This window comes from Varanus komodoensis, unplaced genomic scaffold, assembly GCF_004798865.1.
Source record: "Varanus komodoensis strain SLA01 unplaced genomic scaffold, ASM479886v1 scaffold9, whole genome shotgun sequence".
Taxonomy (NCBI): Eukaryota; Metazoa; Chordata; class Lepidosauria; order Squamata; family Varanidae; genus Varanus; species Varanus komodoensis.
Window position 1 is genome coordinate 29,273,178 of NW_025336598.1, and position 25,504 is coordinate 29,298,681.

The 25,504-nt window shown below is 42.5% G+C and overlaps 1 protein-coding gene across 1 annotated transcript in view; it reads right to left on the minus strand.

Annotated features, from left to right (window-relative positions):
• The window catches only part of CERS6 (ceramide synthase 6), a 118,346-nt gene that overhangs the window by 47,575 nt on the left and 45,267 nt on the right, over positions 1-25,504 (minus strand). The window contains exon 4 of the mRNA XM_044417921.1: positions 15,564-15,621. Coding sequence (XP_044273856.1) covers positions 15,564-15,621 — 58 coding nt within the window. The remainder of the gene's footprint in view (positions 1-15,563; positions 15,622-25,504) is intronic.

The following is a 25,504-nucleotide window of genomic DNA, read 5'->3' on the forward strand; positions in this document are numbered from 1 at the left end:
CTTACAGCAATTGTTGGGCAATAACTATCCTTGCTGCTATGTTATTTACTTCCCTTTAAAAAGTGTAAGATTGAGGAATGTATGATAAATAGCCAGATGCAAAGACTAAAATAGGTTCAATCTTTTTAAAAACTCAAACAGAGTAACAGCTGACTGAGGGTTGAGCATGGAAGGATACCTTGCTGCTGGGAGAGAAAAAAACAAGAATATGTGGCAAAAGGATAAAATCTAACATCCTAGAAAGGCCATGGCTTTCTTAGGCCATGGCTAACTTAACTAAAAAGACCATTCTACAGTGCAGTATTTTTTGCAGGTCATGTGTACCCACCACCATTTTTCAAAAGGTTTGTGTCCTGATTAAGTCCTTAATTATGTTGTTTTAGGCCATGGTAAATTTTTGTTATCTTTACTCTTGCCTTCCCACTCCCATTGTAAACTGAGTTTATTCTCCAGTATTTCCAGTCCCATTTGTATATATTTACATACTTGCATTCACTTAAGCAGGCTGTTCTCTGTGGAATTTCTTACCACAACAGAGAGTTACATCACTTCCTATATCATTGCTGCTAACACTCTTCTGGACTTTGCATGGCTCTTTCTAGCTACTTACTTTAGTGAAACACTGCTGTAGCACCACAGAATCAAGAGAACTATTCTGCTACTGTATTCTGTTTGAATAAGAAGGAACATGGTCTTATTTCAAAGAGAGACATTACTTTCTACTTCTAAATATAGTGAGAGGCTATTAAACCCACCAATTTTTTTCTGTGGCACATTGGCAATGACAGCCTACTCAGAACATAATTACTTTATAAGATTATCTTTGTTTCTCAAAGAAATAAATTACACTAGGGCACTTCAGCAAAGTTAAGGACTTTAACTATCTGTTCCCTTAGAAACCATCTCATCATCTGTGCATAATTATATAATACTAGCCTGTTAAGCACAGCTTGTTGATGTCTGCAAAATTACCATCATGCTATGAATGTAGAGAGATCAATGCTGGGCTTGCCATGAATTCTATGCAATGAGTTAGGCTCATTTATTATTATCATTCATTATTATTTATTTCATTTCTATACCACCTGTAACTGAATATCTCTGGGCAGTTTACAACAAATATCCTTTCTAATGAAAGAGGATCCCATGAGGACATACTAGGAAAAATCAGAAACTGCAACAAACCTCCTGCCATGGAAGAAGAATTCAGTTGTGTGATGTCCCCATTCTTACATGCATGTATTCACTTGTGCACATGCGTGTTCAAGAGACCCAGAAATACAAGGATCCTGTATAGAGGTTTGGTACAGACACCATATATCTTTTGTTCTTCAACAAAAGGGAGAGAGCAGCTCACTAACGATTATGAAGAAATACTTTTATATGAAGCTTTATTTTACCATACTTGTTTACAGAAATAAGCTTTGACTAATACAGGTAATCCCTGGGTTATGAACGTCCAGGTTAAGAACAAAAGCAGGCTGCTTACCTGTAACTGATGTTCTTCGAGTGGCCATCTGTGGATTCACACATATGGGTGCTGCGCCTGCGCGGGGCCTAGGCCGGAAGATTAGAAAGCTAACGGTTTTTGGCGGGAAAACTCCGCTCCCTCCCCCCTACGTGGTATAAATAGAGTGGAGTGTCTGCCATTTTACTCAGTCTTGAAGACCGAATGTTCGCCCTCTAGAAGTTGAGAATAAATCACAACAATTATTTTAGTATCCTAATGGTACCGATGGATATTAGAGTACGGTACCAAGAGGAAAAAGAAAAACATCCACTCACCAACACTGAGTGGGGCCAGTGGGTGGGTTGTGTGAATGCACAGAGGCCACGACGAAGAAAAGCAGGTTGCTTACCTGTAGCTGATGTTCTTTGAGTGGCCATCTGTGCATCACACCTATGGGTGATTAGCGAGCTTACCCAAGTTGGAGACGGGAGGTGTCGTCATCGAAGAACAGATGAAAGAACAGCTCTGCCGAAAGAGCAGTCTTGCCTGGTGCGTAAATCAAGCCAATAGTGCTTGGCGAAAGTACATGGCCCAGCCCACACGGCAGCTTTGCAAATATCCTGAAGCGGAACCCCTGCGGCAAAGGTGGATGAAGTTGCTACTGCTTGAATGGAAAGACAGGTAAGTTTATTGTTGATAGTTGGTAAGCCAAGGCAATAGTCTGGACAATCCAATTAGAGAGTCTTTGAGATGTAATCGGTGACCCTTTATTATGCTCCAAGTACTTAACAAAAAGTCTACTGGTACAACGGAAGGATTCTGTATGGGATCTGTAGAAGGCCAAACAGTGGCGAACATCAAGCGTGTGAAGAGCCCGTTCTACCGGATTCGATGGTGATGGAAAAAACGCCGGCAAAACAATGTCTTGACCTAAGTGGAACAGCGTAGCCACCTTAGGGAGAAATGAAGGATCCATGCAAAGAACGACTTTTTCCTTATGGAAATTTAGATACAGTGGGTCTATGCGAAGAGCACACATTTCACTTGCTCTGCGAGCCGATGTCACTGCTACAAGGAAGGCCGTTTTCTAAGACACTAGGCGTAGGTCCACAGTTGCTAAAGGCTTGAATGGTGGCTTAGTAAGCGCTTGGAGCACTACAGAAAGGCTCCACGTTGGCATAGCAGGGCGGACAGAAGGATGTAAATTCTGTAATCCCCTAATGAAGCATCGAACCAGTGTTTGAGAAAAAAACTGATAAACTGTGAACAGCACCATGATAATGTGATATGGCGGCTGTACAAACTTTAACGGATGATGGTCTAAGTCCCGAATGATGCAGTTCCAAGAGAAATTGCAAGATATTGTCAACTGAAGCCATTCCAGGAAGAAAGGAATGGTGTTCTGCAAAAGAGGAGAATCTTTTCCATTTAGCCGCATAGGAACGACAAGTGGAAGGTCTCAAAGCAGATTTGAGAATCGTCCGAATTTCCTGGTCAGTAGCCATCGGTACAGAAGCGATTGTTGTCGAACCCGAGATAAGACACGGTTGTACAGTTCGTTGAACAGGTTCCTCTGTAGAGTAAGATGTCGTCGGTACTGTCTCAGCAAGACGGTTTAGCCGATCCGCCATTCCGCCAGCTTCAAGGAGGTCATATCTGAATGCCAAACTGCTCTGTCCTGTTGCGTCAACAGTTGAGGAATATTTGGAAGGCGAAGAAATGTTCCTTTGGAATGACACAGAAGAGTGGCGAACCATGGTTGCCTCGGCCACCATGGAGTTATTAATATCCCTGTGGCGCAGTGTTGAGCTATTCTCGCCACCACCTTTGTTAGAAGTGGGATTGGAGGGAAGGCATAAAAAGTCATGTTGGTCCAAGGGACCATAAGAGCATCCCCCATAGAATCCAATCCGATGCCCACTCTGGAACAGTAGCGGGCACACATCCTGTTGTTCTGGGTGACAAACAGGTCTATTTCTGGGTAACCCCACAAGCAGAAGAGTTTCGTACAAGTTTGTCTGTCCATCTCCCACTCGTGGGTTGTTAACATCTGTCTGCTCAACATGTCTGCTTTGATGTTGTCGGTTCCCGCCAGGTGAATTGCTATGAGCATTATGCCCCTTGGTATGTACCAATCCCAAATGTCCATCGATAGATGTGCTAGGACTGGTGATTTTGTGCCGCCCTGCTTGTTTATATAGAAGACAGCAGGTATGTTGTTTGACGCAATCTGGACAACCTGACGGCATAGCACAGTCTTGAGAGTCTTGAGGGCGTTGAAAATTGCCTGAAGTTCGAGGATGTTGATGTGTTTCCTTGCTTCTCGTCGGGTCCAAGTGCCCTGGACCCAAAGTCCCGAACATGTCGCACCCCATCCAATGAGTGATGCGTTGGTATACAGGGTTGTCATTGGCAGTCGAAATGGGACGCCGATGGAGAGGTTGGTTGACATAGTCCACCAAGTCAGAGTACGGAGGATCACAAACGGAATCCGAATCAATTTGTTGGAAGAATCCCGTTGCGTGTGAAATGAAGAGTTGAAGAAAAGTTGAAGGGGCCGCATAAGCAGTCTGGCATATGGGACAATGGCAACTGCAGCAGCCATGTGTCCCAGTAGTCTCTGAATGGATATGGCTGGAACTGTCCCGTGCAGTCAGATTCGACGAATGTGGCTGCATAAGATATCTCGACGTTCTGGAGGAAGGAAGGCTATTTCCCGTATAGAGTCGAGACGTGCTCCGATGAAGTCAATGACCTGCGTGGGAATAAGGGACGATTTCTCGTGGTAAATGCAGAGACCAAGATCATCGAGTAGAGCACAGGTCATGTGTATAGCAGATAGACCTTGTTTAGTCTGCAAAATGATTAGCCAATTGTCTAGATATGGGTATATCTGCACTCCCCGTGTCTGTAAGTACGCGCATATTGGTGCCATACACTTAGTGAAAACTGGAGGGGCCATAGCAAGGCCGAAAGGCAGAACAGTGAACTCGAACATATTGGAGCCGACAGCAAAACGTAGGAAGCATCTATAAGATGGATGGATAGAAATATGAAAGTAAGTATCCTTCAAGTCCAGTGAGGTGAACCAATCCTCTCTCTTCAGTAGCGGAAAGATATTCTGTAAAGTGGTCATCCGAAACTTTGTTGGGGTGATGTACTTATTAAGACTTCGTAAGTCCAGAATTGGACAAAGACCACCATCCTTCTTCAGGACTGTAAATTATCTGGAGTAGAATCCATGCCATCCCTCTGAGCGGGATAGTTGTCAAATCGCGCCCTTGCGAAGCAATTGAAAGACTTCGTCGCATAACACCGATGAAGAAGGTATAAAACGAATCAGGCTTGATGGAGGGGCAAAATCGAATTCTATCCTATACCCAAACTGAATGATAGATAACACCCACCTATCAGATGTAATGGACTCCCAAATGGGGAGTCGGCCCTGGAGCCAGTCCCCATAAGGGAGAGGGAAAGGTGGTGTTGGAAGAGAGAGGATGGTTCGCCGGGACCGTCAACGTTGGCGTTTATCGACGTCAAAACGTCGACGGCCCTTGGAGAAGTGTTGCGGCGGTTGCTGCCTCCAATGTTGTTATTGTTGCTGGTACTGTTGGCAAGGATGGTATTGTTGGCAATAGGAGGAATGAGGCCACTGCCACTTACGCTTCTGTTGGGGAAGCTCCATGCGGCGCGTAGTCATACGGGATTCGTGTATAGCCTTTAGCTTGCGGTCGGTCTTTTGGTGGAACAGGCCAGTACCATCATATGGCATCTCCTCGATCCTCCTTTTCATTTCTTCGGGGAAATTACAATTGCACAGCCACGCGTGTCGGTGTAAAGATATGGCATTGACAAGGGCCCTCGAATCAGTGTCTACATGGTGCCTTGCAGTAGACAACTGTTGCACCGCCACCTGCATCGCTTCTTTGATGAGGACTCTGGCGAGGTCTGCTTGGTGGTCTTGGAGAGAGGAAGCTACGTTATCCAGTTTTTGCATAATAAAATACTGGTAACGTGCCAGTGTTGCTTCGTAGTTCGATATGCGTATGCCGAGCTCAAAGGGCGCATAGACTCGGCACGTGAGCATATCGATCTTCCTCCCCTCCTTGTCACGAGGGGTGGTATGACCCCTGGACTCCCTACCCTGGGAGGATTCAACCACAACAGAGTTCGGTTTTGGGTGGCGAAGTAAGAAAGGGATGTCATCGTCTCGAACTCTGTACATGGCCTCATACCAGCGGGATGTGGCTTGTGGTTGAGCCGGTTGATCCCATGGCTGAGCCACAGCCTGGTGTAGTGCAGAGATTAGCAGCAGGGCTATGCCTGTGGACTGCTCCCCTCTCATGACATCGTAGAACTGATCCGTGGATGGGTCGGCTCTTTGATGGGCTTCGATTTTGAGGGCCCGGACAAGGCGGGACATGAGTTCTGAGAAGGAAACGTGTGGTTCATCGGGTGAAGCAGGCCCTTGGGAGGAGATCACCACATCGAAGGATGTAGAGTCGACCTCCGACTCATCCGAGTCTTCCCGTAACGATGACGGTCACTAGAGGATGAAGTTTCAGGCGAGGTTGGATGTCTTCCACGCACCTGGACGTGGATGGTATGTCTCCCGGGACCGATGGTGATCTACGATCCCGAGGATAATAAGGATAGGGTTGGTAGCCACCCCAGCCGGGATAGGCACCATATCCGGGCATTAACCAGTCCTCATCCCAATGTTCAGACGAACGGCTGTGTTGCCAAGGAGGCGAGGGCGAGTCTGCAGGCGGCTCAGTTGTTGGCATTGGGGTCGGAGAACATTCCCTCGGTGGGAAGTCTCTAATTTCGCCATCAGAGATGGACTCCTGAAGCGGCTCCTCTGGTTGTTGAGGTGGCACACTCTCAGGCCGGATAGTTGGCCTGGGGGATCCCGGTGGAGTCACCTGCATGGCTGAATGCAGTGCCGGTCCCAAGGGGGTCAGTACCGTGGCGGCAGTCGGTACCGAGAAGCCTGATGAACCGGAGCCCCGGTGTTTGGGGCGGTCAGGTTTCTTGCTCTTGCGAGCAGGCTTGTCCACCTTCTCCTTCCTGGGTTTTTTATGGGTGGAAGGTTTATCCAATCCAGTGTGCTTGTGCTTCTCCCACTTCTTAGCTGGGGAGGAAGGCAGCAACTGGGCCTCCATAGAAGTGGCGCCTTCGTCCGAAGGACGCTGCAGAGGAACGGTGGACGACGAAGCGGGGCGCTTCGGTGGGGCGCTCGCGGTAGAGGTGGAGCACTGAGAAGGTGCGGCCGAAGAGGAACCAGGCCGTAGCAGCAGTTGGTCCGATTGCATTAGGGCCCCATCCCAGAGGAGTTTTCGGAGACGGTTCTCCTGATTCTTCCTTGCTGGCTTGGTAAAGGCCAAGCAGTGGCCGCACTTGTCAGTTCTATGCCCCTCACCAAGGCAGAGGAGACATAGATCATGCGGATCCGCAGGTGACATTTTGGATCCTCATTCAATACATTTGTGGAATGCCGCATGCTGTGCCATTGCGAAAAGGAAAAAAGAAGACAGTATAGAGAGTAAGATAATATTTTTGGGTTTTGTTTTTTTTTTTTAATAGAAAATGAAGAATGGAAGAAAAAACAGGGAAGAGATACAAACTTGGAGTATAAGGTAGGAAGAGATAAAGTGTAAAAACGAACAGTAAGCACAAAGCACAAAGATCTTAGCGAGGGACGTTAACAGGCACGAGGCAGAGCGAACGGCGGTCGCAAAGACTGAGTAAAATGACGGACATTCTGCTCTATTTATACCACGTAGGGGGGAGGGAGCGGAGTTCTCCCGCCATAAACCGTTAGCTTTCTAATCTTCCAGCCTAGGCACTGCGCAGGCGCAGCACCCATATGTGTGATGCACAGAGGCCACGACGAAGAACCTGTATTTATGAACATGCAGACTGTCATAAACCTTATATGAATATGACTAGGAAATGATGTGATATGTTTCAGCAGTGGCCACATAGCTCCCTACAGATATTCATGGCTCTTTATTAGAGAGATTCACTAGAGACAAGCAAGACTAATCCTAGGGAACTAGGATTATGTCTAGGGAACTAAGCAATACATTGGTGAGACATCATCAGTGGCAGGCTAGTTCCCTAAAGATACAGTATTCATGGTTTTTTGTTCTGCAGTGTCAACTTGAGTATACCCAAGCCAATGTGTTTTGGGGCATGTGTAGGGCATGTAGTTCCCCTGTGGTTTTTCTTTAGCATTTGCCCCTGTAACCAGCTGCTACAGCAGCTAAAAGGCCATTTATGATGAGAAAAAGAAAATGGCTGTACAAGCAACTCTTGAGGCCTATTTCAAAGAAAGGGACTCCAGTGCTACACGCCCCACCCAACCCCTCCAGCAGCACAATCAAATCCTGACTCTCCAGCCCTAGGTCCATCTCCATCATCAGCTCAATGTTACTTCAAGAATGTTTAAGAACTGCCTCTTTTATTTATTTATTTATTTTACAAACTGTATACCTACACACATATTCTTTCTCTTTGTCTTCAGTACCTGTAGTTACTTTATTATTACTGTATCATTATTATTACAATGCTGTATTGTGTTTAAGATGTTTTAGTGAATATGAAAGTGTTTCTTCAGTGTTTTATATGCACAGAGAGGATATACATATATATCCTAACACAAACATTTTGGCTTACTCATGTGATCTGACTTATGCACAAATTTGAGTTAAGGATGTTCTAAGGAACAGAACTCATCCATTACCCAGGGACTACTTGCATACGTAGCACTAGACTAGCAGACCATTCCTAAAAGGAATAACAGAAAAAAGAAAGATGGAGACAAGAATTATGACTTGGCCAAAATGGGAAAGAGAAAATGCTACGGAAATGAAGAGGGTGGGCTTAGGAGGAGACAAAGTCAGTGACCCCAAGATTGGAATTGTGTATGCCTGCAAGTGCCCCAGGCAGAAACACTGAGTTCACAGCGTGATTGGGCTGTAATACAAACTGAACCCAGCAGAGAATCCACAAGAAGAGAATATTTTACAACAGGTTTGTTCCCTACAAAATTAGCTCTACAAAGGCTGGTTAAAAAAAGCATGTGCATACCTGAAAACCCACACCCATTTTAGTTTAGCATTGCAAAAGAAAAACTAGGCTAGAAGCCTTTTGTCTGGCATAGCAACGGGGTCTGCACAACAAGACAAGCAATTGAATTCCAGAGTGTTCTGTTGTCCTCAAATAAGCAACCTTGAAGAAATCGGGCTGGGTTCATATGACACAGCAACCCAGAAGGAAAGCACGGCAAGCTAGTAAGTGCCTGATCATCGCTTGACAGCAGTGCGCCTCAGCAAGCAATTATTCAACCCATCCACCATGGCTTGTTTTCAGCGTGGCTTATTGCGATGTGCTAACCAGTCCAGCAAGTGTTGCTGTGGGGCAGAAAAGCCTCTTGGCCAGAAGTAAATGCTCCTTTAATATGAATTCTGAAGAGAGAGTGCTGTAAAGGTTGTTGTATTATGTCAGAAAACACATGTTTGGATCATTGTAGCAAACCATCATGAATACCACTTCAAAGTCTTTGCAGAAATTATCACATGGAAAATACTTCAGTGGATAAATGTGTGTACAACTCATGTGTAACTTTTCCCAACTGCATTTTATTTAATTGCATGTACACATTGTGTTCATGTGCTTCAGAGTTACACTCCAGCAGCAAGCCTAAATGTGTGCATAGATTTGGGCATCATTGCTCAAATTTCCAATTTTTCCCAATGCCAGCAATGCTTTCTTCACCTACCATTATTCTATATGTGTATTATTTCACTGTATTGTTGATTAACTACTGATTTTGTTTGGATAAAATCTCAATAAAGACATAGAGACAAAAAGGATTCCCCTAACCCCCACCCAACTCCCATAAACAAGAGTGCTTAAGGGGACATCCCTTCGATTCTCTCCTCTTCTAAGGAGGTTCCAGAGGCTTTGGAGATGGAGCTAGGAAATACCAACTGTCTTCTCAGTTTTGTCATGTACCCTAAACAGGTAGTTCCCTGGTAAGCGGTAAAGCCTGAAGGAAAACTCTGTGTGGCGGGGGGGTGGGGGGGTGGAGATGGATGACTAAGTCTTGTGATTGAAGGGGTTAAACCTGCCTCCCTTCATGGGGGTTTCTCCATGTTTTGAAGCATCCCCTCCCCATTGCTAGCAGCAAGGAGGCACTTTCAAGATCAGGGGGACACCTAGTGCAGCACCCCTGCCCCAAGAAACCAGCCCCTTTCCATGAAGTGTTCTCCCCTGATCATACTTGGCAGGTTGGCTCCATGCAAAGGGAGGAGGGGAAATACTTTAAATGTTTAAAAAAATGGTGCTGCTTTGCAACCTTGATGGGGAGTAACTCCCAGATACCCCAAAAAGTATCAGAGAAAGCACCCTGAATTCCAGCTTTTTCCATGTTTTAAATTACATAAACAAAGTAAGTGCAAGTGTGGCCAGCACTAAATAGTTTGGCTTTGTTGCAAGGAGGAGGAGAAGCCTTTCCCAGCTGTCCCCAAGTGCTGGTTTGGCACTTTGGGAGTTCTGCAAAAGGTGGTCACCTGCTAGCTCTTTGGCTAGAGTGGCAAGCCTACCTGCCAAGCCTTTCAAGGGACTCTCTGGCTTTTTGACTTGACCATGGCTTATTTTACTGTCTGTATAGAAGCCACCATGGCTGAATGTGTTGTGCAAAGTCATTCACTTTTTCTTGCTGTTTCTGCTAAGTATACAAAATGGGCCACGGCACCTTTCTGCCTTCAGTTATTCAATTATTCTCCTTCCCACCCCCTAGAAAATCCTTACCCCCAGAACTAACAACTGCAACACTGAGACATGCAGGCATCTGAATTCTGTACTGCAGAATCCTTGGTAGGCAATAGCAAATGAATAAGCTGTTCTCCTCTGCATCCAGCTTACTTAGGGGTGCTTGTCGACTTCACAATATATTGGTTTTGTACATTTCCAAAATGTAATTGCAACAGTCAGTGAAAGCCTCCAAGTGATCTACTGAATGAGGTGAATAACTCGGCAGGACACATGCCGCTACTAAAAAGCTAAGATAAAGAGCATCCATTAAGTACACAATGGTAATAAGCATTCTTGCTAATTTCTCAAAATGGCTTCTTTGGGCACCATGGAAACGTGCCTGGAAATTAACTGGAAACATAAAAAAAGGTTTCCCAAGAATGAGTCCTGTCTAAAGAGCACCATTACCAAGAGGCTTCAAAATGCCCTGCCTCTATTCTATGCCTCGGACTAAAAAGTCTGAAATCCATTTTGGACCATAAAAACAGAAACTCTTTGAAAATGCATGTACATTTAACAAAAAGAATTGATGGCACTACTACTGAAAAGTACATGCAGTGCCTTTCAGTAGAATCCACCTCCCTTTGACTTTTTTCAAATGTTATTGTGTTACAACCTGCAATCAAAATGGATTTACTTTGCACTGTTACATAAGATGCTCAATGCTGTGAAGGTGCAAAATATTTTATTGTGGTGCAACAGGTAAGGGGACAAAAACAAGGTGCCACTTGTTGGCTGCATACATATTTACATCCCTCAGTCAATAATCAATAGAAGCACCTATGAGCAATTATACCTGCAAGTCTTCTTGGAAAAGTCTCTATCCATTGTGCACTTCTGGATCCTGCAATGTTTGCCCATTTCTCCTGGCAAAATTTCTCCAGCTCTGTCAGGTTGGATGGGGAATGATTGTGAACAGCAGCTTCCAAGTCGTCACAGATTCTCAACTGGAATGGTATCTGGGCTTGGACTGGGCCGTCCTGAGACTTTCTCGTTCTTGTTTAAAAAAGCATTCCAGTGTTAATTTTGCTTTGTGTTCAGGGTCACTGCCCTGCTGGAAGGCGAACGCTTTATTCTAGTTCCATGTTCCTTGCAGACAAAACAGATTTTCCTCCAGAATGTTCCTCTGTTTGGCTCCATCCATCCTGCCCTCAATTTGACCAGTTTCCTAGTCTCTGCTGAGGAAAAGCATCCCCGCAACATAAGGCTGTCACCACCATGCTTCACAATCAGCATTGTTGGCTTTGCAACACTTGCAGTGTTTTGCAGCAAGACCAAGACGTTCCATTTGGTCTCATCAGACCAGAGCAGCTTTTCCCACATGCTTACTGTGTCCCACATGCCTTTTTGCAAACTCCAAATGGGTTTTATACTGATTTGTTTCAGCAATGGCTTCCTTTCATCACCATTCCATAAAGCTCAGATTTATGGAATGTCTGGCTGACAACTGCCCCAAAGATGGTTTCTTTCTTCTCAGCTGTGAATACCTCAAGCTCCTTCAAAGCCCCGCTCTGATTTTTGGCTGATGGTCTTCTTTAGGCAGAGACATGGCTGAACTATATTATTTCCACATTGTAATAATGAATTTAATAGTGTCTGGGGGACGTGAACATTTTGAGATATTTTACTGTTCATAACTTCATCTTCATAACTTCTAGCATCTTCATAACTTTACCCCATAATTGTTTTGGTAGCTCTTTGGTCTTCATGGTGCTGTTTCTTTAGATATGTTGTCCAACAAAATCTGGGGTCTTCAGGAGCAGATGTATCTAATCTGAGATAACTTGACACTGGAATTGCATGGGGAAGGGGGCTCCATTCACCTAGTTACACTGGCATCCAGAGGCAGTGGTTTATTTAGGCATTCCATAGCAAAAACCTATGCAACCAAGAACTGTCAGGAGTTAACTTTTGTGCCATGATAAATTATTTTTCATCTTCACAGCATTGTGTATCTTGTGTACATCAAGTGGCAACAATGCAGATTAAATACATTCCAATTCCAGGTTGTAACAGAATAAAATGGAAAAGTCAAAGGGGGCAAATACATCTGCAACGCACTGCAGGTGAAAAGAAGTTTTAAGCTCAGAGATATATTCATCTTATTAAGTTATAGATGAGAGTGTATGAAACATTTTGATGTAAATTCAGTAGTGCTGTTCATATAGGAATGACGGAACATGGAAATTCACTTAGAGGAGCACAGTTCTGTCAAATTTGCATGTTTTTTAAACAACTGGAAAACGTACACAGATTTTATGACTGGGAAATAAATGGGGGGATATATACAGATGTCATGGTAAAAAGTAAATAAAGGGGAAATATAATGCATGATGGCCATATACTACTTCCTGGATTGTAACCACCATGCCTATGTACATAAGAACCTAAGAAAACTTCCCTGGTAACTGGTGTACATGAGCATACAGCCTCTGATACTGGAGGAAGCGTACAGCCATCAGGGCTGGATCACTGGCCATTGGTGTACACCAGCTGCAGCGGAACATGGGCAGGAGAGGGCTGCACCCATATCCACTTGTGGGTTTCCCGCAGGCAGCTGTTTGGCCACTGTGTGCTAGACCAGTCTGCATCACTAGCATGAGACAGTATGGGAAGATGATTACCCCACTGTTCATTCTAAGTATTACCATGTTTGGGTAGCTATATAGAGCTGCAGTTCAAATATTGAGGTATAAATACGCTGCAGAACTGCTATTGTACTAGGACTGTACTGGGAAAAAAGGGGAAACAGACTGACTTGGTTTATGACCCACCACAGGCAAGGATGAGGAAATGTCAGCAAATTTGTAACTTTCCTCACCAGAAATAAGTGGTTTTAAAACAAAGCACACACAAAGGATCACCACATAGGACATTCTAAATAAAGAAATACAAGTTAACACTGGCAGATGCTTTACATAGGTAGTGGACCACCTCTTTCACTTTAGAAAGTCTCTAGTTCATTAAGGTCATAATCACATGCATGCTTAGAGGGAAAAACCTTCTGAGAGTTGTAGGACATTTGTATGCCTATGCATTATAGTTTATGTCCTAAAAGACCAACTTTGCCAGGAACAAATGGGAATCCTGTCAGGATAATTAAGGACAAAAGCATTTGCATTGAGCACTATGTACTTGCAGAAAAATTACAGGTTTGCAAAGTGTAGTATCTCAATCAATAATGTCAAAGTGTGAACCCTCTAAATGCTAAATATCTTTCTAAATATTTCTGATATTATACAACACTGTCAGGAATCTAGAATGGAATTAAACCTATCAAGTTTTGCATTTGCTGCTCCCTGTTTACTGCTGTCAGACACTTAGAAATAACCCTTGGTATGTCCAGGATGGGAAAATTTCATCTGAATCTTCAGTTGAGACCCTATATCAAGATGTAAATCTACAGTGTTTTTTTCCCTAAGCAAGTAGTAATTCTGAAAGCACAATCGTAGTTCTCTGTCATATTCTCTTCACAAACACCTCTTGAAAAAGGGATGCTACATGTATCACATTGCTATTAATCCTATAAACATCAAAAACCTCAGAGCTTCTAAAACATGTTATATATAATTCAGTAACTATTTAATAGAACAATTCATGATAGCAGGAAACAGTGGATTGAAATTGGTCCTTATATTTAGTTTGAATATGCAAGAATCCACAGATTCATGTGGGGAAAAGAAGCTTATTTAATATAAGAGTGACCTGTGAATGCAAGCTAAGCATATACTGGGTTCAGCAATAAGTACAAATTATCTCATGCTCCTCAAAAGCCTATCAAATAAAAGCAGGAGAGAGGAACCAAAGGTCTGGGAGCCAGGGTTCTTCAGAAGGCTGTACCTCTTTGCTCAAATGTTTGGTGGTTTCCCAGCTTGCTTTTTTTTTATTTTTTTTGCAATTCCTTCCTTCCTTCCTGCATTCACCTAAAACAGATTTTCATACAAAAGAGCTTTAAGCTAAAAAAAAAAAAAAAAAAAATTGGCATTCTTGGCCCTGTCTCTTTCGCCTTTGGATCCACTCCCTTGCCTTCAGTTCCACATTTGTTTTCTAAGTCAAGATCTGGCTTCATTTCATGATTTGCGAGGGCCTATAACTGGTTCAGCAATCAAAACCATGCAAGGATGATAGCAACATGTAAGAAACATCTCCAAGTTCTGGAGGCACTTCCCAGCTCATGGGATATGGTCTCTTGATGCCCATAAAGCTTCCCAATCATATTTTGTAGTTGTACAAACCAAATAAATAAATAAATAAAGGAGGGAACTGTATTCAGGAAAAGCACTTCATCCACTATTATAAGGAAGAGTGAGGAATAGCAGACACACACATCACAATGTCTCCTCCCTATTCCAGCATTATGTTTCTAAGGTACCCCACGTTGCTGTTGCTCTCCTCCTCCTCCCATTTACACCCCATCTTTTGTTCTCTTGCAAGAAATCCCAGGCAGCTCATAAGACTCTCCGCCTCTTCAGTTTATCCTCACAACAACCCTACGGTGTAGCTTAGATGGAAAGTGAGTGATTGGCCCAAAGTCACCTAGTATACTTTCTGGCCATGTGGAGACTAGAATCAAGTCCCAGTCCAACACTCTAACCACAGTGCCATGCTGGCTTCCTGGTATTATAGCACAAAGTTATGCTGCAAAGAACCTGTGACAGACCTCCTGGAAGATCTAATCTTGACAGAATTACCCAAGCCTATTACTTGGGTAATTCTGTCCAAGTCTATTACTCATAGACTAGCATGCTCCCCAAGCAGTAATTAGAAAGTGCTGCACAGTTTCTTACCAGCACTTTCTACCCACATAAAACTTTCAAAATACATTCCACCTGACAGGAAACACTCATTCACCCTGCCTTCATAGGCCAAAGCTGAATAGCAAAATTGTGGTAGGTGTATGAGCTTTGTGTATGTATTAAAACAAAATGTACATGTTTGAAAAACCTTTGGGTTGGGCCTCATGTTTTTTGCAATGGCGTAATTCAGGGAAAACATCACTGACCAGGAGATACAGGAAGACCAACAAAATAGAGGAAAAATTCAAGGGGATATTAAGACTAATCCAAAGATACATGGCTGCCTGACCAAAGGGAACATTTACTGAAAGTATCTGCAAGTACCGAATCATTTACTAGAAGTGCCCACAAGACAACAGCATGATTCAGGAATTTTCATCCAACAGCAGTATTAATGTATAATTTGTTTGAGAGGTGCAATAGTCACAGGCTCACGTTATGCCTAATACTAAGAACAAATGGCAATCATTCAAGCAAAAAACCATGCATCTTACCTCTTTCAAGAGCCGGGAACCATAGGTGAATATGTAAAGATAAAATGTAAATCTCCACCTGCAAATAAAGTAACATAAATTACCTTCTTGAACTTCTTGCTAGCTGCCTTGACAATCTGGTTGCGGGACACACATGTCTACAAGCATTATTTACATATTTATATGGTGACCTGATTTAAGGGAAGGCAATTTGAATCACACTGATTTGGTTTGCATATCATGACAATCCATTTTTTTTTTTTAATTGTGCTCTACTGTCAATGAGGCACTGTTCATGCCACAGATGGGAGCAGCTAAATAGATCACAGTCCTTCCACTGGTTGCTTCGTTAGAACTACATGAGAGCCAGGAACTCTTGCTTGTTTATCTCTTGATACTCCATAGAAATCACCCAAGAATGAACTGTGGGTTATTTCTCAGCCATGTCCAGGGAAAGACAAGCCGGAAGTCCCAGTTCAAGTGTAACGCCAACCAACCCAGAGACAGCTCATCAATGGATAGTTTCATCATTTTGTGGAACTGATGGGTCAGCATGCACCAGTGTCCTCCTTCGTTCATAATAAGCCACAGCACAGAAAAACTTCAGTCATTGTGACATGCAAAATGAACCTCTGATTTAAATCACTGAGTGAAAATCCCAGTTTAAATCACTTTTTCAAATCAAGTTTGCCGTTGCTAGTCCCTCACACATTTTAGCTGTGCAAATCTGATCATTAAAGTATGTTAATACAGCATTTTATAACATCAAGTAACAAAAATTACTTCATGCAAGAAAGAAAAGTATGGCCTGAAACTGGATTGTTAGGGTCGTATATCATCCATAAGCAAGAGTACTTGGATCAGAGCTGAAATCAGTTCAGCAGTTTCATTTGCCCATCATCCCCTGCCTCATGACTAAAATTAAGCATGCATCTTGAGAGCCCAATAAAATCAAACAGGGATAGAATCCACGTAAGGGCAGACTAAAAGAATGACAATAAAATTAAGTGAAGCTTAGTTTGCAATAATGTTGAAGCTCATACAGAAGTAAGAACTACAGCTCCCAGCATGCAACTTCTTTTCTTTCCTTTTATAACTTTTCTTTTATAACCTCTTTTATATCTTTTATATTTTTTATTTATTTTATATTATTAATTTTAATTTTATATTGTTATTTTTGTATTGTATTGTATTTTATTGTGTTGTAAGCCACCCTGAGGCTTCGGCAAGGGGCGGCATAGAAATGTTCTAATAATAATGATGATGATGATGATGATGATGATGATGATGATGATGATGTCTCAGCCACTATGCTAGTTGGAGCCTGTTGGGAGTTGTGCATGTTTTTTCTGTCTAAACTAGCAGGGGACTGCGCTTCTCTCTGAAAGTATGAATTACTGGGAAGTGGGTAGTGGACAATGTTCATGCAGTACAAATAATCACAATCCCTTTGATGTTAGGTGTGACTGAGTAGGCAGGAGGAAAATGAATTGGCAAACGAGAGTTACAATACGAGATTCTAAGTATCTCCGTAAAATAGATTGTATGGCATTATCTTCTTTTCCCCTTTTCTTTCCTCAGTTAAAATTGTTTAGCTTTAAGGCTAAATGCTGCTGAAGCAGATAAAATACACTACTTAGGAAACAGGTAACAGTCTGTTCCAAGGATAATGCACTGCCGAGCCATATAATGTAGGCATGCCCTGTCATGAACTTCTCTTTGGTCGGAAATTATTGCTCACATAAAACTTGCTCTTGAAAAATCTGTGATGTTTGTGTATGCTCATGTACTTAAATTATATTTCTGGACTAACAGATGGACAGAAAAGTGGACTTTGAGAGCTAAGTTGCTAAGAAACCTGTGCTCCATGCCTGAAAAGACAAACTCGCACCACCTATTATTCAGTGGCCTGAAGATCTTAGTGGTCAATTGACTACAGCGTGGAACACTTATTTAGAGATATGTTCTTCTTTTATTAACAGGTGTATTTGGAACATGAATGTCATACAGTGTTTCACATCAGCAATGTTGCAAACAGTTACTGTGACAGGACTTTATTGTTTTTCCTATGTTCTTGCTGTTATTCTTTGTGGTTCCCTCCCTTTTTGGTTTGTTTTATTATAATTACAAATTAAAAAGACTGATAGTATGAGGAAGGGGGAAGGTTTGCAGACATTGAAACTGAATTCTACCAGGTGATATGATGGTTTCAGATTTCAGTTACCCAAGGACCACTTGGAATAAGGAAAGCACAGGCAATTGTTTATCTTTCATGTTGAAAATGTAAGATGCAGCTTTCTCTTTAGTTCTGAGGGAAGAGATGGATTTAATATACTAAAAAAGGGAAAAATCAAAAAGCTGTCTTCTAACATGGCACTTGATAGGACTGTGAGACACAGAAGCATATCATGTAAGGGAAAGGAAGACAGTTACATTCGTTCAGATAAGATCAAAGCCAGAAAACTACAAGGAGATTACAGACAGTACAGGTCACACATAAAAAGAATTTTGGGATGGAAACAGAGAGTTTAAGGATACATGAGCCAATGTCAAACTACATGTCATGTTAATAATGTAGCATACAGCTGAGCCTTATCTTTCTTTTAACTTTAGAGCAGGTATACAGGGCCCTGATGTGATACAGGAAACTGGGCATGGGAGGGGAGGACTAAACCTCCCTTCTCCCAAGCTGCTTGCTTCTGAATATTCACACCGCTGCATGAGAGTTAAAAAAGAAAAGAAACTTTTACCAATACAAGCAGATGACACTCTGATCTAATAGCGAGTTTCCACATAGGGTCCCTAGCAATTTGTTTGTTGAGGCAGGTGTCTCCCCACTCAAACTGGAAGCCCCAGTGCTTCAAATCAGAGAACAATAATCCTGATCTTTTTGGATCCTATTTATGTAATCTGCAGCTATGGTTGCTCTGGCAGTGTGATGCCCCCATGCAATTAACCATACATCTTTGTGCACTGTCACCACCCATAGGCACCTTTGCAATACTGGACCGGGCTGGGCTTAATCGTGTCGATTATCAGCACAGTCCGTGTCGAAAGCTGTCCAACTCGTTTTAGGGAATAAGAGAAAAGAGGGAACATTAATAAGCTGGCATTTAAATGAAGCGATAGAGGCTATAGGAGTGGAGGGTGAGTGTTCATTTGGATTACTTAATTTGATAGAGATAAAGCTTGGGCTGTACCATGTATTTCTGAATACACAATTCCACCCCATTCAAGTGTGTAATTATTATAACTGCCTTTTATTTCAGACTCAGCATAGCCTCTGAGGCAACAATAGGGCAAACTGCTTGTCATTTCAATGAATCACTGATTATGATAATATATTTGCTCTGTCGCAGGATATGTGACTGCAATAATCTCCTCAAAACAATGAAAGCATAACATTAAAATGATTCCTCTCCTTTCATTATGAATTTAAAACATGAGGTCTAAGAGCCACTGTTCCACTTCATTTTATTTATTTATATATGCATTATATTTCTTTAGCCCCCAGTAGCTGAGCCTCTCTGGGCAGTTCACAACAATTAGCTATTTAAAATTAAAATTAACAATTAGTTGTTTGTTTAAAAGCTGTTTAAATAAAAGTTTAAATCTACAGTATAAAATAGAATTAAAGCCCAAAGTAAACCCTAGCAGCAGTGCAAAGATTAAAATGCAGTAACAGATTCAAAACAGTAACTGGAAGAATAAAATGACTGGGAAAATAGGAAGGCCTTTTTTACTTGGTGATGGGAGGAGAACCCTGTGGGCATCAGGCCAGCCTTTCTGGGTGTCACAACAGAAAAGGCTCTCTTTTTGGCACTACCTCAGTTCCTCTGGCAGGGGCTCCTGCAGAAGGACCGATAAGGATAATCTTATGGTTGGGCAAGAATATGCAGGAGTGACAATCTTTCAGGTATCCTAAGGGCTCCAAGCTGTTTTGGGCTTTGAATGGGGCCTGGACCTGGGCTGGCAGCAAGTCCATATTGAAAATTACTAGCATGATATGATCATGCCGGTCAGTCATTTCACTGTCCTATTTTGGATGAGTTTCAGACTATTTTCAAAGGCAGCCCCATGTATAACAAATTGCAGTATTCTAGACTGGAGGATACCAGAGTATAGATAATTGTAGCTAGTCTGTCTCTCTCCACATATAGACATAGTCAAAATAGCACCTGAAACTGATGAAAAGCGCTTGGTGTCACCAAGTCTATCTGTGCCTTTACTGACAATATTGGATGCCACATCATCCATAAAGCACAAATCTGACCCTTAAGAAGGAATGTAACCCTTTCCAGAATAGGTTGAATACCACTGATCAGGGCAGGCAAACCTCCCAGAACCTGTCCACCTTGTCTATGCTGAATCTTAAGTTTATTGGCCCTCATCCATTCCATGACCACACTGAAACACTGATTCACACAGTCCTTGCCTCCCATGTTTTGATGAAAATGAGAGATGGGACTAGGTATCATCTGCATATCAAAGGCATGTCAGTGCACATATATGGAGAGCCAGTGTGGTGTAGTGGTTAAGAGCATGGGACTGGGACTCAGACTATCTGGGTTCTAGTCCCCGCTCAGCCATGGAGCCCACGGGGTGACTTTGGGCCAGTCACAGACTCTCAGCCCAACCTACCTCACAGGGTGGTTGTTGTGGGGATAAGATGGAGGAGGAGACGTAAGCTGCCTTGAGTCCTTTGTAGGAAAAAGGCAGGATATAAATTGAAAAATAAATAAATAAAATAATATAGATGTGATGCAGTGCTGTTGTTGTTGGACTATCCAGAGACTTGTATGAATAAAAAAGTTTTAAATAAATAAATATCTGGATTACCTCCCCAGTGGAGGTTTCATGTAGATAATGAACATCATGGGTCACAGTATTGATATTTGTGAAACTCCACAGCATAGCTGCCAAGACAAAGAGCAGGACCACCTTTTGGAAATGGCCATCCAGGTAAGCATGGAACCACTCCAGTGAGGTATCTTCAACTCCCAGCCCAGCTACCCCATCCTGAAGAATGATATGACTGATGGTAGCAAAACGTACTGAGAGATCCAAGAAAATCAAACAGTTGGAATCCCCCATCCTTCTCCAGGCAGTAAGTTCATCTTGCCTTCTCCTTAACATTCAAGACTGCATTTCAGAATCTTTTAAAGCAAAATGTATGAAAGTCTGAACATACAAGTTGCTGACATTTTAGAGGCACTAAAGCAGCTAGCCCAAATTGGGTGCTTTCCAGCCATGCTGGTTTCAGTGTGATACAAGTTACAGTCCAACACATCTGGAAGATACCACAGGTTGATGATGTGAGTTGTAGTCAGTACATCTGGAGGAAGCTAGATTGGGGAAGACTACCCTAAAGTTTGGCAAGAGAGATATAGGGCATTATTCTATCTATCTATCTATCTATCTATCTATCTATCTATCTATCGATTTATATTCTGCCTTTTTCCTACAAAGGGCTCAAAGCAGCTTACATCATCTCTCCTCCTCCATCTTATCCCCACAACAACAACCCTGTGAGGTAGGTTGGGCTGAGAGTCTGCGACTGGCCCGAAGTCAGCCAGTTGGCTCCATGGCTGAGCGGGGACTAGAACCCAGATCATCTGAGTCCCAGTCCCAGGCTCTTAACCACTACGCCACACTGGCTCTCTGGCTCTCATTATGTTGGTTATATCACACCTCACCAAATGAGGAAGGTATGCCTTTCTTCTTCCATGCTTGGGTAGTGCCACAGACTGCTGCATAAAACAGGACACTGATCCAAGTCTTTGGCAGCTTTCCCCAACCTGGTGTCTTCCAAATATTTACATTACAGTTCTCAGCACTCCTGACCATTGGTCATGCTGGCTGGAGATGATGGAAGTTGATGTCTAGACCATTTGGAGGTCATCAGATTGGAGTTGGATTATCTACAGTGTAGTAAAGTTACTTGATTTTTTCTGTATTAATTTACAAGACTAATTTCTTAACATCTAGAAAATATGAAAGCACCATTGCCAAACCTTGAGCAAGTTTCATCTTTAGCAAGCAATGCTCATTTGCTGTTGTAGCTTTTAAACAAATTGCAAAATACTACACCTCTGGCTGAGTTACAACTTCGCTGATGTATTTACTAGCATTTTGTGTATAAAATGTCTGTCCCAATGATTCCAATAAACAAGTTTCATACAGGTGGTTGTTACTCAAGAAAACACTATAAATAAGTCAATCTCAAAGATCCAGCAGCACATGCTTAGGAAATCGTTTTAGCTGGAAAACTGCAATTTACCTGCCTGACTGTAAAGGATGAACTAAGAACTCTTCCCCATCTAACAACAGAGAACTCCCAAGACATAAATCTTGGGATGGGCACACGTGAGAATAAGGATCAATACACAACCAATGGATGGGTTAGCACAATCACTAGGGGGAAAAAGGCCAGGCAGCTTCTTTTCACTGCCCCTGGGCATACCAATCAAGTGTTTCTTGATCTGCTGAATCACCCTCACAGTGCATGGGGATGCTGCGTTGTCTGAACCAGGCAAGACCCCCAGAGGTGGGTAGCTTCCAAACCACCCCAGAACTCTGCAGCCATCTATGACTGGACAAAACAGCAATCCATGTGTCGCAAGTGTAAGTAGGCAAATTGTGCAACACGCATGGCTTCTGTTTTAGTTATTATGCCAGCCTGGCCACTGTAAGCATGCTGCATTCCAGCCTAAAGAATACCATATATGCTCCAGGAGTAAGAATGAGGTAAGGAAGAGAACGACAAAGTATCATGGTTCTTTCATTCTTCCTCATGGTCTAATCTCGTGATAAGGTTCGGAAGGTTTATTGGGCAGTAAGTGCAACTGGAACAATAAACATGCTTAGGATTACATGGAAAGTTTTCAGATTGAGTTTCACTCTGAAGAAAGATGAGGATGGATAATCATTTAAGAAAGCTGAAGTTTTAATAAGAAAGGTTTCTTAGGAGGAACAAATAATTATTTTTTTCTCATTGTCCCCTTTAGGAAAAGAGAAGAAAGGGAGCAGGGGAGAGGAGGGAAAGAAGGAAGAGTCTACATAATCTGTGAACAAGGACAGTAGACTGTGTGTGCACAACTAAAGCATTCATGCCTTTACTATGACATCTTCAATTCTCTTGTGAAAAAACAAAAACGAAAACCTGGTTATCTCTCCCTAGCCAAAGAGTTTCAATTGCTATCACGTGAATTACCTATATAATATCTCTTAACTAACACTCCCTTAAGGCACCACCCTCAAGATGTGTAAGAAATGACTAGGAAACAAGCAAAGACAAATGATAAGCTATGCAAAAGTCCCATGACTGGAAGACCAGATATTTAAAGCAACCACTGAGGAGCTCCAGAAATGATCAGAACATAGGTGCTTAAGGCCCCTCCCCAGCAGTGGTGGTCAGCTCTATGAAACTGGACAATTGAGACTTAAAAAACAACAACAACACTGCACAAACACTGGGAGGGTAATACAGAATCATAGCAACTTGGAGGTCTTTTGAGTTGTGATGAGTGAGCCAGAATGCATGTGGCTAGCCTGCTCTTGCTTGGCTTCTCCTGCTATGGGGACCTTCTAAATAACCCAGGACTTTGCTCAATTTAATGTTACACTGGTACCTTTGCTCACCAACTTAATCCGTTCCACAACTCTGGTCGCAACCCAAATTGGTTGTGAGCCAAGTCAAATTTCCCCATGAGGTTCAATGTAAATAAGGTTAATCTGTTCTGTAACTATTTTTTGTTATCCCAAAAATTTGAAGCAAAGTGACAAAGAACAACAAAGATCGTGGCCATCTCCCCCGTTCCCGCACAACTACGATCACACCTGTGTTCCCTGTGCGACCGCAATTGCAGCCACACTTGGGCAGGGAACACAGGTGCAATTGCAGCCATCTCACCTCCCCCCCCCGCATGAAAGTTGCCGGCCCCCCCCCCCCCCCCCCCGAGCATGACCCTGATCGCGCCAGTGTTCCCTGCATGAGTGCGACCGCGATCATGGCCATAGATGGCTGCGGTCGTGCAGGGAAGACGGTGTGATCACGATCATCACCCCATGTGGAGTTCACGACCTGAGGCAATTTGTTTCTGAAATTTCTGTTAGTGACCCCATTTGGTTACGAACTGAAGCGTTCTTGAGCCAAGGTACCACTGTATGTTCAACCTCTCATTTGTGTCTTCCCTGACAAGCCAGACTCATAACCTAAGAACAAACTCTAGACTGTGAGAAGGGAAGGAGTTCATATATGAGGAGAGAGTAAATTAGCACAGTTGCCCTGATCAGGGAGATCACAAATACTTCAACTTCACATCTGTCTATTCATTGGAAAGCTAATGCTAATCCAATCACAACAGAAACTCCTCATGAGAAGTGCCAACAATCCTACAAGAGGAGTTGCTAAAGTAATCTGCCCATGTAACTGAAGGGCAACAATTTATCTTCTTTCTTCCACACTTATCTTCCTTTACTGCACATTAACATTTCCCTTCCTACTTGGTTGCATGTTTGAAATAGACCAGTTTTTTTGCTCCAGATGCAAAATTTTACATTCTTACAATATGCTACATATTTTTATGAAAGTTGAAACAATTCTGATGGCCTAAATTAGCAGACACATAGATGCAAGACAAACTGTTTTAACAAAATAGAAAGCAGCACTACCAAAGGAGGATGACTCTTGTTAAAAGTATGTGAAGCAGCAGGCAAGCATATACAATGAGAAAGCTTTATTGCCTTTTCTATAACATTGCACAACTGGAAATCTGGCTGACTGTTTTCTTGCTTGCAGTTTGATGCAGTTTAATATTTAATGAGAACAGAAGCATCACTTGAGAACAGCCCTATCCTGATTTTGCATGCTCGTTGTGTAGCTCTGAGAACATCAGAACGGTGTTTAGTAAGACCCCCACCCACCCAAGAAAAAGGAGCGGGCTGACAGAAAAATATAAAACAATAGATTTCTGGAACGATATTCCATAGATTCTATATACCTTCTCTGAGAGCCCTCCTTGAAGAAGTGAAGAGGGCTGTTACAAGGAGAAGAGCCTTTTAAGCAGTACAAGTAGCACCCTGATTGTAGAAAATGCTCCCCAGAGAGGTTCCCCTTGAGCCTACTCTGTATTCATTCCAGCACCAGGCCAAAACCTTTTTATTTACCCAGGTTTTTTTTAAAGGTTAGTTTTAATATATATTTTATCCACTGAATTTTTAAGTCAAGTACTCTTTGCCTGGTGTCGATGTTTTTAATTTTTTGTACACTGCCTTGAGATTTCTTTGAAAATATAAGACAGTATAATTTTTTTAAAAATAAATAAAGGTTATGTGGCTGGAAAACAAAGGCAGTAATTGTACAGTTGAGCATGAAGGCATGCACAAACATATGTAACTCTAAACGTTATGGACCCATTTTGTATAACTCTCTTGGCTGCCTGTAAGTATCAGGTTCTATGTTATGCAATTCTTTCATAAACCCTTAAGCACATTTTCTTAGAAAGAGTTTTGCTAACACTATTGGATTGCTATCATCCAGAGGAATGGCTAGGAAGTTCTTTATACATTTAAAATGGTTGTAGGCAATTTTTAAGGGTAGAACCCTCTTAGCCAATCATCATACTGTAGCCATTCTCTTTTTATGATGAGAAGAGTCTTGGAAATACAGAACTGGTTCAGTACCCAACTTTTTCAAAGATTTGTATAATCCTTCTGATTTTTTTTTTAAAGTATCTGTGTCTTGGTTTCATGCTGATAAAATGGGAGGATTTCCAAGGCACTGAACAGGAACAGGTGAAGAATATTCTGATGAAGAATGAAGCGAGCAATCTAACTGTTGACAGTTCTATAGATTTAACAGATGTATAAGTGCCTCTGATAGTGAGGAAACAAAACATCTGTACAAATGCACGTTCAGCCAAAAGGGAGATGGATGGTCCTGGGCAGCACTTTACGCTCAT